General features: G+C 36.7%; 1 protein-coding gene across 2 annotated transcripts; it reads right to left on the reverse strand.

Moving 5' to 3' along the window:
- Positions 1–5,360: 5,360 nt before the first annotated feature.
- On the reverse strand, positions 5,361–17,006 carry LOC130718759 (ABC transporter G family member 39-like). Of its 2 annotated transcripts, XM_057569382.1 has the most exons (20): positions 16,437–17,006; positions 15,962–16,082; positions 15,685–15,773; positions 15,156–15,240; positions 14,110–14,400; positions 13,938–14,028; positions 10,752–11,652; positions 10,445–10,605; positions 10,201–10,304; positions 9,937–10,102; positions 9,575–9,709; positions 9,184–9,329; positions 8,421–8,753; positions 7,477–7,767; positions 7,297–7,380; positions 7,080–7,213; positions 6,771–6,998; positions 6,196–6,367; positions 5,858–6,112; positions 5,361–5,753 (listed from the first exon to the last, which is right to left on the reverse strand). In XM_057569382.1, the coding sequence occupies exons 1-20, from the start codon at positions 16,754–16,756 to the stop codon at positions 5,484–5,486; spliced, it is 4,377 nt and encodes a 1,458-aa protein (XP_057425365.1). In that variant the 5' UTR covers positions 16,757–17,006; the 3' UTR covers positions 5,361–5,483. The 2 variants fall into 2 exon arrangements, with proteins under 2 accessions (XP_057425365.1, XP_057425366.1); XM_057569383.1 differs by lacking the exons at positions 15,156–15,240; positions 15,685–15,773; positions 15,962–16,082; positions 16,437–17,006 and adding an exon at positions 14,885–14,902.
- Between the last annotated feature and the right edge of the window lie 875 nt (positions 17,007–17,881).

Genomic DNA, 17,881 nt, shown 5'->3' on the forward strand with positions numbered 1-17,881 from the left:
TTGAACTTTTATCATTAATTCAAGATTAATAAGTGAATCGACGAAAACTCTTTACGAAAATTGGTTAATTAGTTATTGTGTAACACTCGAGAAATCGGGGCGTTACATGTAACTTTAGAGAATAGTTTGGAAAAGGTTTCTTGTGAGAAACAGGCTTGCCATACTAGGGTGTTAGTCTGTGCGACGGTCATGACTTAGGATTTTGGGTTGTGACAAAAACCTCCTCTCAGGTTTTTCAACCTTTTCCCCTATCACCTTCCACTCAGACCGTTCAACCTCTCCAAGGTACTACCCAAAATCTACAAACTCCAACAACAGAAAGAACCCAGAAACGCCTTTATAGGCTTGGTATTGTTCTCATCCTTTCTCAAGCGAGAAAGAGGCGTCTTCAGACGCTTGTATCCTCTGCTATCAAGCAAAGACGCACTGTAGGAACCACCAAGGTCAATTTCAAGGTCTTTCAAGAGAAGCTAATCAAAAGAATTGAGAAGGCCCCAAATCATCATGTTTCTGTGTCTTGGAAAAGACATTCAAATGTAGGCTACAAGTTTCAACTGCAAGCGAGCAAAGTCCCAGATTGGGAAGAATGGAAAATTTGTGCCACTGAAGGCTATGTTGGCACCAAGCCATTCTCTTTGCTGAACAGTATCTCTGCTCTAATTGTTCTTTTGGGCAATTGGACATTTATACTAGTTCCAACAAATATTCCGGAGATTGTTTTGCACCCAGAAAGGCTTCATGTCGTAAAAGGGAAAGCTAAGCTTCAGGAAGAAGGTGAATGTTCAGTTCCACTGAACAAGGAGTCTGCTGCTGAACAGTCTATCATCTTTGATGATGATAATGAAGATGATGATCCGAGCAATGAAGAAGATACTGATAATGAAGACCAACCTCTGGCAAATCAATTTGTCAGCAGAGAGGATTTCGAGAATCATCGGAATCACATCAACAACCTCTTCTACGATCTCACCTCCAAGATTGCGCAACTCCTGAATCGTTTTGGCTAATGGCCACTCCCTATCCTTTTTCTACTTACGCAGTTTAATTATTGAACAATTGCACTCTGTTACTTCCTGCTTTGCATAGTCATGTTTAATGTTCAAGATGTTATCTATGACATGATTAGCTTAGGCTCTGATGCCGCTTCTGAATGTTTATTAGACCGCTTTTTAATAATGCCAAAGGGGGAGAAATGATATAGAAAAGTAAAGGGGAAATCTGTATATATTCATATTTTTTGCAAACCGTACTACGTTTATTTCAAATATCTTTAACCTACGATATTTCATTCAGGGGGAGCAAAGAAAAGAAAGTCAATTAGATAATAATCTTCAAACTCTATCTTTTTGAAAACGTTGCTAGACTTAGGGGGGCTTTTCTATAAAACTTGTCATTATCAAAAGGGGAAGATTGTTAAGTTCAAACGCATCATAACGTTTTTAAAATCTTGTTTTGATTATAACAATTTTGTAAAAGAAGTATCACTGGAAATTAAACTCGTTATAACATTTGAATTTCAAGAGAAAATCAAGGAATGTTATATGCTTCAAAGTTCTATCATTTCAAAAAGGAAAAAACTTCAGAAGTTGCAAGACAGTTTTGTAAAGCGAACTGACTCTGACTCAAGCTATATGACTCTGACCGTCCAAAGCCACGTCATCAGTTAGACTTATTGAAGACAAAATTTGAGCGCCAAAGTTAAAGTTTGATTGCAACGGGTTGTCCAACATTCAAATCAAAGGCAACCAATTGACTTATATTCAAACCAGATCACGTGAAGATAATTTACTTCAGCTAAAGGCACGCTGACCAACGAGGAAAAGTACAGGCCGTCAAGATCAAACTTCCAAATTGTCTCATGTCTGAAAAGTAGTCCAAAGTCTATCACCACCTACTAACTGACAAATATCATCTTTATAGCTAAAGGATAGACTTGCTTCTGAGTCCGCATTAAATAGAGCTACCAACCAAAGCCATTTGAATCAACGGTTTGATCTCACCTTACAACGGCTAGAACAACGATTGGATCTTGTCTCACAACGGCTACAACACTAGCAAGCGAGTATTTAAGGCACTCTTGAAGAATTGAAGCATAAGAGAATTAATAATGAGAGAACAAGCATTCAAGCATTCATTCAAAACTTCTCAAAAGCATTCAAAGCTCACGCATAAATTTCCTAGAGTCAAACACAAGCTTTTACTTCTGCAAGTGAAAGAGAGAACCTCGTACCTTAAAAGAGTCAAATCTCTTTATTCTCTTCTCACTCAGTTTCAGAACTCTTAAGTGATCCAAAGTCAGATCAGAACCCAAACACTTAGAGTTTCAGTACCATAAATTCTCTAGTATTACTCTTGAACGAACAGAATCTCTGTAGAGTCATTTAATCTTTGTAAGATTATTGGAGAAGTCCTGACCAATACTTGTAGGAGGAGTCCTGTAGAATACTTGGAGGAGTCTGTGATATTACTTGTTGGAGAAGTCCTGTCAAATACTTGTACTGGAGAAGTCCTTGATACTTGCTAGGGAAAATCTTGGTGGTGGCCAAGTACTAGACGTAGTCCAATCGTTTAGGGAGAACTAGTATAAATCTCTGTGTGCTGATTGTTCTGTTTTATTTACTTACTTACTTCTGCTGCACAAAACGGTTTACGAAAAATCACACTTAACGTTTTCTTGAAAGAACTTATACACCTTTCATAAAATAAAGTTTTAAAACGTAAATTTTAAGTACACAATTCAAACCTCTCTTTCTTTTGTAGTATATTTGCATCTCACATTCAACCCAGAAGGTTTACCGCTGATAATATTCTTGTGATTATTAGGTCTTGTATATTAAAATTACGAAATGACATAGTTGTTTCCGAACAAAACTCCAAGCACATCATAACCTAAAAACAAAAATGTTGAAAACATATTTGTAGAGTTTACCAATAACATTAGGCAGTTTGACAGAAGCCATATAGTTAACAATTGAACTTTTTTTGTGTGAGCAATAGACAATAGTTAACAATTGAACATAATGGTATATAAATAGAATAATTATTTTTTCACACCTCATTTTTTAGGTGGAAATAGGTGGAGGATAAGAGAGATAGGAAGAAAAGAAAAAGTAAGAGAGAAGAAGTATAAGATTTGATAGATGATAAGAGGAAAGAGATAGAAATAAAAATAGGTGGAAATGAAGTGGAGAAAAAAATGAGATGTGAGTATATCATCAATGTCTGCGCACAAATATTTTGCACGTAATATACACATTATAGTTTTAAAACATAAGATTTCAGCCTAAGCAAATAGTGAATAAGGCACAAAGACAATAATCAAACTTTTTCGGTGAGGGATGAAAATTGAACCCGGTGAGAAACATAAGGAGCAATTTGATAGTTAACCTGCTATTGATTTTCCAAAATGATATTAATTCTTAAAATTTACTGATACAAACACGCTCTAGGTCGGTCTTCTTACTGATTTTTTCAGGTACAACCTATGATGTTGCACGGGTACGCCAAAATTGGCAGAGTACCGATACTGGGCAAATGTATCGCCAAACAAAAAAAACTGGGTACGTTTTGCGTATGCCGTGGGTACGTTTTGGGTACACTGTGAGTGTGCTGGATAAGTTTAAAAAAAAATGAAAAATGTTCAAAACTATGTCGTTTTGTAGTTTTTTATTGGCTTAATTCCATTTTGGACCCCTGATCTTTCAAAAATGAGCGATCCGGGCCCCCTGTGTTTAAACGTAGCGGTCAGGCACCCTAACGTTTCAAAAAGGTGCGTTCCAGGTCCTTCTGTTAGTGCCGTTTGTTTGACCAAACGGAGCCAGTGACGTGGATTTTCTTTTTCATTTTAACATTAATTTTTTTACCCAAAAATCCCCCCCCCCCCTCACCCAATTCACAAACACGGTTCCCCCCAATTTTTTACCCTAATTTCATCCTAATTTAGCAAGAGAAGAGAGATTCAGAGGATATTCTTGGTGCATTCTTGGTGCGGCTTCAACCCCAACCCAACCTTCATCCACACTCAAGCACAAAAACAAAAACTCAGGAAATTAAGAAGATTCATAATAGAATGTGAAACAGGGAGGAATGGGGTGTTCAAGTTGTCGAAGGTAGGAGGCTGGTGAACACCAATCCCTAAACCCCAACCCAGATTCAACCTCCTTCCTCCGCCACCCCACCAGCCACTGTCGCCACCGCCATCATTTCCCCGGACCCCGAACTCACCAATATCCCCCAGCCAAACCATGCCCCAGCAACCAAAATCCCTCTCCGCCCACGGATGATCCGGAAGCTCTCTGCTAACCCGACCACCACCACCTCTGAATCCTAATCAGAAACCCCAAAACCCTCCTCGACCTCCATCGCCACCCTTCACCCTCTCCACCGAGCCAGAAAAACAACCGGGAGGAGAAGGAGGGATCGAGTCAGAGAAAGAGAACCTGAAATCAAACCAACAAACCCCAACCTCCATGAGACTCAAAGCCCCAAGCACTTCGATCCCGCCGCTTCGTTCTTAAATCTGAACTTTCATGCCTCCAAACACTTCGATCTCGTCGCCTCAATCTCTTCTCCAAACACTTCATGTTGCTTCGAGGGCTTTTTGTAGAGGTTACTCAGATCTGGCAACAGCGATAGTGTTTGGGCGGTGGGGAACCCTAAGGGGTCGTGAGGGAGAAGAGGGAAAGAGTGGGAGGAGAAGGTTGGGTTGGGGGAGAATCGTGTTTCTGATTTGGGGGGGGGGGGGGAATTTTTGGGTAAAAAAATTAATGTTAAAATGAAAAAGAAAATCCACGTCACTGGCTCCGTTTGGTCAAACAAACGGCACTAACAGAAGGACCTGGAACGCACCTTTTTGAAACGTTAGGGTGTCTGACTGCTACGTTTAAACACAGGGGGCCCGGATCGCTCATTTTTGAAAGATCAGGGGCCCAAAATGGAATTAAGCCTTTTTTATTTAATTTTAGAAATTAAAAAATTTATTCTCAATTTATTCAAAAGACCAAAACCTAATTTACCTTTCACTCTTTCTAACATACGACTGCTATGAAGAAAGAAGAGAGAAGACCACGCTCACGTTCTTCTTCCTCCCATCACGTTGGTCTTTGATATGAGTATCATAGAGAAACATAATATGAGTATTGACCAAGAAATACGAGTATTTTATTTTTAATTAATAATATTGTGGTAGAAAACATTTTATTTCTACTTATATATATATTTATTTAAATAAATAAAGATATATAATAACTGGCGTAACCGTACCCTATTTTTTCAAAAAATGGCGTATCTCCTACTCGTATCCGTGCAACATAGGTACGACTAGTGATATATTACAGCAAAACACGAATAAATCATAGGTATGGAAGAATGAAGAAGGTGCATTTATTAGGATTTTTTTTTTCCTTTGTCTCTTTAACAGCTGAGTTCTTCTGAGTCTTGATATTCATTCCTTTGATGTTTCATTATCAGAAAAAAAAAAGGCATTATCTTTTCTGGAAATTGAGGAACTTGATGCCATAGGCAAATACAAAGAGGAAGAGGAGGCTAAAAGCAATGTGAGTCAGAGCAACAACACCAAGGAAGTCATGTTGAAACCCAAACTGCCTCTCAAGGTAATCTTTTACTGTCATAGGTCTGAAGCCAGGAACCTCTATTGTACTGTTCTTGTCACCCACTTGGGATGTCACTAATCCATAAATAGTCCAAGCCACTGGAGATGCCCAATAATACCACCTCCACCATATTGGAATTTGCTGCAAAAATAGTGAAAAACAAAAAACGCCAATTTGTTGAAATTTAGATGATTAGTTAAAAAATTTGCTCTTTGATGATTGCTTTCTGTGATACACGCACATACCGTTCTTGGGATAAGAAATCCAGAGAAGAGGTTCCAGAAATTGATGAAGAAAGACATAATGATTGCAGCAATTTGGTGGTTTGGCGTGAGGGCCACAGTCATCATTCCGTACAACGTGAAGTACAAGAACGACATGAATATGAAGTAGTAGAACCACAAGAATTTTTCAGCTTGGGGTTGGAGCCCAATCATCCAGTAGAGGATAGTGGAATATGCTAGGCTTTGGATTGCAACATAAATGATTTCAATTCCTACCTGCAAGACATTAATTATTTTGTTAATGCTTCTTTGCTGAACTTGTTTGAACTTTGAAGTGAAAGGCAATCAAATGGTTTTACCTGACCAATTGCATACGGCAGTTCTGAGTACATTCCAGCAGCTCTTTCGCGGTAGAGGACTGTTCTTTCTATTGCAACAACAGGTTGCACACTGCTGGTGTTGGACGCTCCAAGGAAAATAACAGATAAATACATAGCTCCAAGGAGATTCAACAGGTCTTGTTCCTTTTCCCTGCAAACATCATATTTGGTTCTCATGAAATAATATTACAATTATTAAAGTTCCATGTGTGTTTCTTAAATCAACTTTATCACGGGGCATGTTGACAAATAAATTGTTGATTACATCTTCCTTAGATAGGAAAGCAAGAGTTCATATTGATGGCCAGCTCGCAGATGAATCTTTATATTTCTTTTTTTGTTGCAAGATGATTCTCTCTATGAATAACTTCTGCTCAATGTTAATTCAATTTTGGCCACAATTTCGAAATGCTCCTTCTGCCCTAATGGGTCAGGCAAATATATTGGGGATACTATGTATATTATAGTAAGAGAAGCGCTAGCAACATACTTTTTTAAACATGCACAGCAGGTAATGCTGGAATCTAATCGTGTCAAATAACTTCTAGACTTACGTCTTATCTCCTTTGTTCCAATAAATAAGTCCAAAAATGACACCAATAACTATTGTGATGAAGAATCTGACAGCGTTGTAGTGTGGATTCCTCCAGTAGGAGCAGTTCTGTTTCCAGAAGCAAGCTTTGCATTGAGTAACAAAGGATTGGGAGTATTTAGACGGAAAGTAAAGGTCCTCTTTTCCAGGTGCTGGTGTGCATAGTTCCTTAATAACTTCCTGGTTCGTTCTGAAAAGGAATTATCAAAACATCATGCGAAATTTCAGACAAATAGGAGACAAATGTGCTATATGACTGAGTGCCACTTACTGGTAAAGATCTGACTTAGTGTATAATTCTACAAAGTCTATACAAAGCTGAGATTCAACTACTGGAGAAGTGATCTCCAGCATCCATGTGGCTGGATTATATCCATCTTTAATTTTTGGAATTCCTGTGATAGCCTGAAAAAGCTTATACACAGTTAGTAAAATTACTAACACCTTAATAATTTCAGAATTTATACATTATCAGGGTTCAGGTTTACCTCAAAGTACTCTATGAGTTTCTGAGAATTTGGACCAAGGGGACCACCGTATATCACTTGTCCACCTTTCCTCATCAACAGAAGCTGAAGTTAAAATGTAGTTCAAGGGATGAGTACAGTGCCTTAAAAGCTACTATAAAAATATCAGTTTCATCTGTAAAATATTGGTGTTATATTTACCTCATCAAAGACTTCAAATATATCGATGCTTGGTTGATGAATTGTGCAGACAACAGTTCGCCCTGTATCTACTGTATTTCTAACAGTACGCATAACAACTGCTGCAGCTCTAGCATCCAGACCAGTTGTTGGCTCATCCATAAATATAATGGAAGGATTTGCAACCAATTCCACAGCTATAGTAAGCCTCTTTCTCTGCTCAGTTGATAAGCCATTTATTCCAGGAAGGCCTACTATAAAATTCCTCACTGGATGTAGCTCGACCAGCTCAATAACTTCCTCAATAAACATCTGTAAGATAAGTGGTATATTTATATGCTACTATGAATGATTATTATTAGTGTCAATAAATGGAGGATTCCTCATCATCCTACATGTATTTCCTTTCTTATACTGAATCTTCTTTGATTGAGATGAGCAACTGCACTGGTAGAATAATGAGTTGTTTATTTTCATCAATTATAACAAAATAAATCTATAGCAGATTTGTTGGTAATATGTCTACAGTCTAGTCTTTATAAATTGTCATAATTCATATTCTCTGAGTTTAAATAATAGTCTTACAAGCAATAACTAAATACCTACTAATGTCATCATGAAATTCCTGGGTGATTAAATATTGAGACCTGAACCTAGATGTTAGGCTATCTGAAATTAAGAACAAAAGACCTAGTTTGTTTGAACCATGAAAGTTAAAACAAAATCCCTTGCGGAATAAAAAAATATTTTCTTTTTTATAATGGGTGATTAACATGTGCATATACACTGCTGGTATTTGAAACCTTGATCTCACTCAATATGCTTGTCCTTCCAGAGATGCACTAGTGCCATAGAACATAGTCAAGTCAAGTTTCTGACTAAGGAGATGGGTACATGTTACAAATATTAAGACATGGGAGGCTCTGAGTGACTTAAAAATGATAATTAGTTGAGAGTAAACATACCTTTCGTGTTTCTTGATCAACCTCGTTACTGAGACGCAACCAAGCAGAAAACAGAAGAGATTCATAGACTGTGACATTTGGGGAATGGATATCATTTTGCTCACAATAACCACTTATCCGCGCAAAAGTTGCTTGGTTCTTCGGATAGCCAGATATGTTGATGCTTCCCTCAATATAACCACCGGTTTTCCTTCCTGCAAGCACATCCATCAAGGTGGTTTTTCCAGCACCACTTACACCAACTAATGCTGTTAAAATCCGAGGCCTGAAAGCACCATTTATATCTCTTAGAAGTTGGAGTCTATTCTCTTGAAAACCTTGTTTCTTCATTTCCTGACAATAAATCACTAAAGTGTCATTTTGAGCATTTGGTAGTTGTTATACCATGATATACTTTCAAACTTTGATGATTTTATTAAAACAAATTGTTACCATGTGAACTTAATTTCTGTGTTCAGACTTCAGAATGTTTTTATTTGTCCAAATAATAATAAGAAGACACACACACAGAGACAGATATATATATACATACATATATCTTCTTTCAATTATAGTAAAGAATCGTGGTGGAATTTTAGTTATAATTTGTAAATATGATTGAAAAAGTTAAAGAACATAAATAAGGATAGTTGGCATAGGCATCCCCAGCAAAATCCAAATGTCAAAGAGAAGGATAAAAGAAAATTCATTGAAAAAGATTGTATTTGAAGTGAGAAAGAATGTGATGACTATAGTAGTACAAGCGGGGCGAATTGAAATTTACATTTGGCATCTCGATGTAATAATTCACATTTTCAAAAGCAAGTGACAGAGGCTGAAAGGGCAACACCATTCCCTTCTTGGATTTTGCATTCTCTGCAGCTTTTGGAATTGAGCTATGTGTGATATTTTTTTCTTCCATATCAATACCTGTAATAATTATAATTATCTATTTGTTTATTGCCAATAGAGAATACAAATTACGATAAATTGCTTAGTAGTAAAACAACAATGCAGAGGTTATATCAATGGTACACTGGAAAGAGATAAGCTACACATTCAAATAAAGCTGACTTTAGGCTATAAGGTATTTTATATAAAAAATATTGTTTTGTTTATGATCTCATTGAGGGCAGTTATTTATACCATTTCTTTGCAATGAAATCTACTATTACCTTCAAACCCTTCAGCATTTGAAGCTGTATTCTTATCTGTTACTACTGTTGATAATTTCTCCACTGAGAAGGATTCAGGTATGCTTTCCCTGTTGTCTTCCTCTTCCACTATAATAGACATAGAGCTTCCAAATGCTGCAATTTAATTTCAAAACAATATCAGATGAAGTTTTAGATAGTGGATTTTTAGATATGGTAGGGGGTGGTGGCTTTGCTTTCTTAATGTGATTTTCTGATAAGTATGTTTCAAATTCTTCTTTGTACTATTCTCAAGTTTATTTCTTGTTTGAAAGATTTTAAAACAATTTAAGAAGAAAGTTCTCATAGATGCAGCCTAAAGAAAGATGAGTATGGAAACTTACGATTCAAATAAGTTAGAGCGAGAATGAAACAAATGTTGAAAAACAGAGAAAATCCTATAAGGGCACCGACCGATATCCAATACCAATAGTCTTCTGTAAATATGCCTCTGGCTTTAAGAAAAGCCTTCCCAACTGTGGGCTCTTGAATTCTTGGGTCATTATTAGGCTGTAAAAAGTGAATTATTAGCTATAAACTAATAATGCTGTGGTGTTATATGGTCAAATACATCCACTATAAAGTTAAATAAAACTATAAGATCTTACAGCACTCCATCTTTCGTCTAGGAATTCATTGATGGCTATTGCAGTCTGTCCATACATCATAGGTGAAGCATAATAGCACCATGTCATCCATGGCTCGATATCATCTACAAATAGAGAAAGGTTTCAGTGATCAGATTAAAAGGAAAAAAAATTCAAATGAAAAAGGGCAAAAACTTATTTAATATAATTAAGAGTTCTTCTAGAGTAGAGTATATAGGTGGAGTAAAGAGAAATTGTTACTTACCTCTTGAAATAGTAAATCCACTTAGGACGAAAACAACTAAGATTGTGAAGGAAGCAAGTGTGCTTGCCACAACTTTTGTTCTTCCAACTGCAGCAATGAAGCGGAAAAGGGATAGAGCCATTTGATTCACACAGAAGAATGCCAATAATTGACGAAAGAACCTGTAACAGGGTTTCAGATTCATCACTGAACACAAATCAATAAAAGTAAAGAATGACACAAAAGTATATATATTAATTCATTTAGATACAACCACATGTTACTAAGAAATTAAATATCTATAGATTGTGTGCATTCTTTCTCATACCTACTAGCTGCGGGAGCAAAGCCGATTGTATAATAAGTGAGGATTACCCACAATCCTGACTCCAACAGAGAGAGAGGAACTCTGAGGACCCAGATTGGCAATGCAAAAGCCCATGCTGGATAAAACAGGAAATCTCTCTGCTTGAAGAAAACTGGAATTCTATTGATAGTCATTGCAAGCTCTGCCACTCCATTAAACATTACATTGATGAGACTGAAAAATAGTGCACCGTAATATTTTCCTCCATCCTCAAGTTTACCTTGCTTCATTTCTGTTCTGAAAAACACTGTCATGGTAATCATAGATATGAATGTAATCTGAAAAATCTTGAATATATATACAAAATAGTTGCGCTTCATCCATAGCCACTCTCTTGAAAAACAAGCCATGAAAAGTTCCCATTTGGAGATTCCATACATTTCCTTTACTAATGCAGCAGGATGGGTTTTGTTTGGATCAAATGGAACTTGAATCTCTTTATAAAGCTGTTGACCGATGCTGTAATCGTTGAAGCGAACTACAAACTCCGGCACGCTGATATAGCAGTAAGGTATGTCCCTTCTGAACCAGTACTGTTCTTGGTCTTTTCTGGAAGTTACCTCTTGTAAAAAGTCTGCAACTCCTTTTCTTTCTGGGCATTTGAAGCCGACATTTTCAAAAAAGTCTAGAACATTCTCACGGGGACCTTGATAGACAATCTTTCCTTCTGAAAGTAGTATTATGTCATCAAAAAGGTTATATGTTTCTGGTGCAGGTTGGAGAAGAGAGATCATCATAGTAACATCCATGATATGAACCATCTGCCTCATAAACCTGATAATTTGGAAGGTTGTGGAACTATCCAAACCAGTTGAAATGTCATCCATGAAGAATGCCTTTGCAGGTCCTACCAGCATCTCACCTGCATTCAGTTTATATTAGTTCATGTTTATGTCTTGTGAGAACTGACAAACTGAAATTGATAATACCGACACTTCTCCTCACAAACTCCATTCAGAGAAGGTTATAGTAGAAGCAATATGTTATTCAATGCCTTTCCTTGGAGTATATGTTTGTGGGGCTTTTATTCCCAATTTTATTTTATTTTTAAATTAAGAAATTAGAATAACTTTCAGATTGAGTCCAAAACGTACCTTTTCATTTTGTTGTGGTGTTTGAGTCCAAAATCTTGTTAATAAAAATGATGTTATAAGTTTCAACGTAATTAAGAAAAAAAAAGGAAGGAATGTGATATTTCACTTTTTCGTTGGAATGCATCAATTACAAAATTACTCAATTTTTTGTTTCATTACCACCCACATTTATCAATTTCATAGTAATTTTATGGCTTAAATAAGTTTTTGGTCCCTAACCTTTACCATATGTATGGTTTTCGTCCCTCGCCGGAGTAAAGGTGGGCTTTAGTCCCTAACCTTTGCCAAAATGTTTGGTTTTGGTCCCTCCGGAGATCTGGGTCAACGCCGGAGCTCCGATTACCCATGTGGCATGGCCACGTGGGATTAAAGAGCTAACATGGATTTTTTTTATTTTTCATTTAAAATATTAAAAAACAGAATTAAACCTCAATAATTAATCCCTAATTAACCTCCCTAATTAATTGCATATATTATTTAAATAAAACATTAAAAATGAGAAATTCAAGTATTCAACCCAATCTTGAATCTTCTTCATCTCACATTCTCACCATTCTCCCCCAAATTACAAACTACATCAACGAAAATTGCCTCTCCACACCAAAAACACAAACCAAACAGTGAATCGAACAAAACATACCTACCCCCATAAACAAAAGGTGCTATCTTTGAGCAAATTGAGCACATAGTTCCATCTGGGCATCATGAAAAACACTCACAGAGGAAAAGCAATTGGGTCCCGGTGCGATTTGGGCATACTCAATTTGGGCATCTAGAGAAATCATTTCCATTTCAACATACTTACAATGTGCCCTGGTCTGTACCTTTCTCCATAAACACGCTCTTTTCTCTTTGTTGTTCATTCACCACCCTAAATTTTCAAACTTGCTCCCTCTCTCATCAACCCTTTTGATTTGTGTTGTGCTTCTTCTGGGGTTTGTGTTGTCCAAGAGAAGAATCGTTCTGAGAGAGGCCATCTCTCTCTTCCGTCGTCGTACCCCAAACGCCGCCACAATCGCCACTCTCCGCTACCTCCCAAGCCCCGTCAGGGCCTGCAACATCCAATGGATCTAACCCCCAAAGCCTCCAGTTTTCCTCCGATTCTTTCATCTCCATCTGTGACAACGATTTGGTTTTGAAGCCATGCCTCAACAATGTTTGAGTTTTCAGATCTAAAATAGAGAAGAGAGAGACGAAGGTGGGAGGGTTATAAATCTCAGATGAGGAGTCTAGGAGGGGGGTTCGGGTTGATGTTGCTGGGTTTGGGGTTGGTGTTTGTGTTCTGAGTTGATGATGTTGTGTTCTGTATTTGGTGTTTTAGGTTTATGATGTTATTTTGATTGTTGTTATCCTTTCGGGTTTTTCATAATTTTTTTTGGTTTTCATGATTCTGTGTTCTTGGTTTTTGATGATGATGATGAAGATGAAGTATTGAAGTTGAAGAGGATGAAAATTGTGTTTATTTAGTTAATGTACCAATTAAATTAGTATGAATTAATGATTTTTCAAAATTTTATTTTTTATTAATATTTTAAATTACGTGTTTTTAATATTTTAAATGAAAAATAAAAAAAATTCATGTCAGCTCTTTAATCCCACGTGGCCATGCCACATGGGCAATCGGAGCTCTGGCGTTGACCCAGATCTCCGAAAGGATCAAAACCAAACGTTTTGGCAAAGGTTAGGGACTAAAGCCCTCCTTTGCTCCGGCGAGGGACGAAAACCATACATGTGGTAAAGGTTAGGGAACAAAAACTTATTTAAGCCAGCCTAATTTTATATCTAAAAGTACTTTTGCTTTGTTCTGTCCAAACAAGATTCAGTTTTTTAAACTTACTTTCACCTGTCATATCCAAACACATTCATTTTTTTAGACTTCACTTCATTATATCAAACATAATTTTATGCTGCAGTAATCCTAACGAACTCCCAGTCTCCGGTACTACGGAAGTACAGATAATTTGGTGGTGTTTGTGAAGGATGAATAAAGATGAAGTCTCTGCCAATTTTTTCCTCTTCTGTGAAAACACACAAGTACTACATGACACCTTACCAGTAGTTAAACGCTTCCTTTGTCCACCAGATATGCCCCTTCTCATCTCATCTCCCACCGAAATATCAGCACAAATTTCCAGTCCAAGAATCTATTGCATTATCTCAATAAATTAGGTGAAAGAAAGTTGGGAACAAGTTAAAAAAAAACACATCATCAACCTACGGCAAACCTTGAGAATATAATCTGTACCAAGACTTGTTTCTTGGCCTTCCATTGATGTGGCTTTCATGAAAGCATCAATCTCAGGATCCGGTTTGATACCTGCTGCTAGTTCTCTTCTTGACAGTTCAACCAGCGTCTCATACCTTATTCCAACTCCCAAACAGCGTCCAGAGAAATCCAGGGTCTCTCTCACAGTCATCTCTCCTTGGTGAAGATCATGCTGGCTAATGTAAGCACATGTTCTTTGAGGAACAAATTCTGACAGTTCGTGACCACAGTAAGTGACTCTTCCTGATACCTGTTGAGAAATATTATGATTCAGAGTTATATATTGAAATTTCTTATTTAATTTGTTTGGTTTTTATTTATTTTGTGTATTATTATTAGTATTGATTTTGAGAGCCAGCCTAGGAGCACAAGTAAGGTTGTGCCATGTACTTTGGAGTCACAGTTGGGGAATCAGCCTCTTGCAAAAAAAGCAAGGAAAGACTGCCTACATTAGATCCATAAAGGGAGTTCAACCCCTCCGTGGACCTAGCACATAGCCCATCTTCATAACACCATGTTTGTCATTTTATCATTAGTTTTATTACAAGAGTTAAATATTGAAGAGTTCTAGCAACATGCTCTTTTGAACACACTCTCTATCACTCTTAATGTGATTGATTTAATATTCGAAAAAGTCAACATAAATACCTCTAAATGACCTTGCCCAATAGGGAAAACCCAATTCGTTGGGCCTAAGAAATGAGATAAATGTGTTGAATTTTTAAAAAATGTACCAATAACAATTCAGTGATAGAGGGTGAACAGCATGTCCATGACTCCAAATTCAGCTACCAGGATCCTCTTCCGTTTTAAAATAATTATAGGTTGTGTAGCTGCGATTCTAAAGATTGAAAAATATTAAATTTGATAATAGTATTCCTGAAAAGTTTCAGTGTTAATAAAAATGATGTTTGGCGCCTACCTAGTAAATAAGTTTCAGTTCATATTTTGTATGATAATTTTTTTTTCATCATTCCAATAAAATGGAGAAACAGGATGCCTAACCCTTATATCTTTGTCCATTTTTCCAGCTAGGGCCTGGAGGAGTGTAGTTTTTCCAGACCCTGGAGGTCCCAAAAGCAAAGTCATTCTGAAAACAGAGAGGGAAAATCAAGTCTAGCTACCAAAATGTCAACCAGAAAATACAAATACTACAGAGGGAAAATATTTAGTTAACACCTCAAGTTCGCCCGTATTTAAAGAGAGACAGGAAAACGAGAAATACAAATGAAAGATATGATAAATGATGTAATAGGAAAAAAGATATTAATGAAAAGTTGTGAACTGAGTTTTGATACATCTTTTTACCTTTTTTTTTTTTGAACTCTCTCTTCTAACTCATTTTCAATCACATCATCCATCATGTCATTCCTTTATTTTTCTTCTAAAAATAGACGTGGAGATGTAAATGAAGAGTGAAGATAACTTTTTTTTTGGGACTTTATGATGAATGGAAGGGGTCTCCATAATATATGCTTTGTCAATAAATTGTGAAGTATCTAACTTAACATGGCAGGAATCACTAATTAATTACCTTGATGGTTTCACAATTCCACTGACATCTTTGAGAATCTTGACAGCCCTTTTCTTAACTGGCAAAAGCTTGATATAACCCAGAAGTCCCTATTTACACAACCAGAATTTCAGAAACCACATAAATTAGTTAATACCTTTCAAAGAAAGCTGAACCATGTAAACCACATAAACATTCATCCACATGTTAATGAAAAAACAGCAAAAGCAAACAAATCTATATAATACACACATTTCTTAGTTGAATTTGTAAATACGCTCCTGTTTGTTGAACATACCTCTATTACATTGAGGGTAGAATTGAGTAGTGTGGGTAAGGCTCTGGTTCCAACATATGCATCTCCTTCAACTGATAAATACTGAAACCTGACTTCAATCTTGGGAATCTCAATTCCAACTCTAGAATCACGATCAAACAGATAAATTAGTCAAAACAAAAGAAATTCAACCAAAATTCTTAGTTAAAAGGCTACTTAGAGTGCGTTTGGAAAAACAACTTAGTTAAGTGCTTGTAGCAAAAACTCTTATGAAATAAGGGCTTATTAATTAATTAATTTAAGAAATTTATTGAAATAAGCTGAAAATATGTTATATGTAAGTATAAGCTCTTATTTATATATAAGTTACGAAATAAGCTCAGAACAGCTTATAAATAGACCATAAACTATTTACCTAAGCTCTCACAAACACAAGTACAACCGTATGTTATAAGATAAATTCAAATAAACTCTTCAAGAACGGGGCTTTAATTACCTATCAATTCTGTTCCTCATCCTATGGAGAAAACTCTCATTATCTTCTTCTGCAGTCTTTAGTATACTTTCAAGGAGATGCTTCTTTTCCTGCACTCCGAGCTTGGTGATGTCAATTTGTTCATAAGTGACTCTTCCATCGTCTAGAACTTGCTTCAGAATCCCTTTTCTCATCCTATCATACGTTGGAAGCCTCCCCAAAGCCTCCCACTTCAGCTCCTCCTCTTCATCTATTTCTCTTCTACTTCTTTGAAACACATCACCATCAGAACTCTTCATTGCCTCACTCACAATATTTTCTCCACTCACTTCTGCTTCCATATTGCGGCAACAGTTGCAGTTGCGGTAAATTAGCTGCGGAGTTGCAGACAAATACTTGTTGAAATGGCCGCAATTGTCATTGCAACGCTGTTATGGAAAGTTCAAAACTCGTTACGTTGCAGAGAGCAATTTAGAACCCAATATGGTATTCCTTTTGTTCCCTTCGTTAGTGAAAGAGTGTGTTTATGTGAGCATTGAAAAGTCAAAATGACTCAAGGAACTTGAAAAGATATTAAACAATGCTAGCTTAATTATGATGAGAGACATGTACTAATATAGACGTAGATGTTTCTATAGGTACTGATTGTGATATATGTGGGGTGATGCATGGGTGTAATACAAATATTACTAGTTAGCATCACAGGAGGAAAATGCCAAAAAGGTGGGGATAGAGTTAAGTTAAGATAGTAGCAATTATAGCACCAAATTAGCAACGACAAGACTTATTGAGAGAGAGAGCCGGCTCAGAATAATTTATGGGTACGTTGTAGACTTTATTAACACCATGACGGATATATATGACAAACAGAAACATACATCTAGATTTAGTTCCAATTGGCAGCAGAAATATTCTATGATTTACTACTTGGTAGATGAAGAATGATTCGGCCATGTACGTATCTTTATATCTATATTATTAAAAGGGAGTTTGAATGGGTACCCCTCTTAGAATTGGTACCTCATGTATTTTCTAAAAAACCTATAAGTGCCCCCTGTTTTAACACCCATTTTCCCGAGTCTTCCTATTTGTGCTGGACATTTCTGATTGAGGATTTTCCTGAGTTTTATGTCTCGGGATTAGAAGTTGTTTCACGAGCTTTAGATATCGGAATTGCAACTTGTTCCCAAGCTTTAGGTCTTGGAATTGCAAGTTCGGAAAAACTAGAAAAATTTACGTTATTCTTACTGAGGTATAAGAACTTGACAAATCTCGGGAAATCCACGTTTATAAATTATCGAGGCATAGCTCTCGAAAGGATTTCAGGAATTAGACCCTTGGGATGTTTCCGAACCACCAAATCCCGGGATAGGCATAAAGAGACGTTATAAAATATTTCGAGATTTAAAGCTCGGGGTGTTCCCGAGGTACCAAAACTCGGAAAAATCATCAGAAAAATTATTATA

This window comes from Lotus japonicus, chromosome 5 (assembly GCF_012489685.1).
Source record: "Lotus japonicus ecotype B-129 chromosome 5, LjGifu_v1.2".
In the NCBI taxonomy this organism is placed as follows: domain Eukaryota; kingdom Viridiplantae; phylum Streptophyta; class Magnoliopsida; order Fabales; family Fabaceae; genus Lotus; species Lotus japonicus.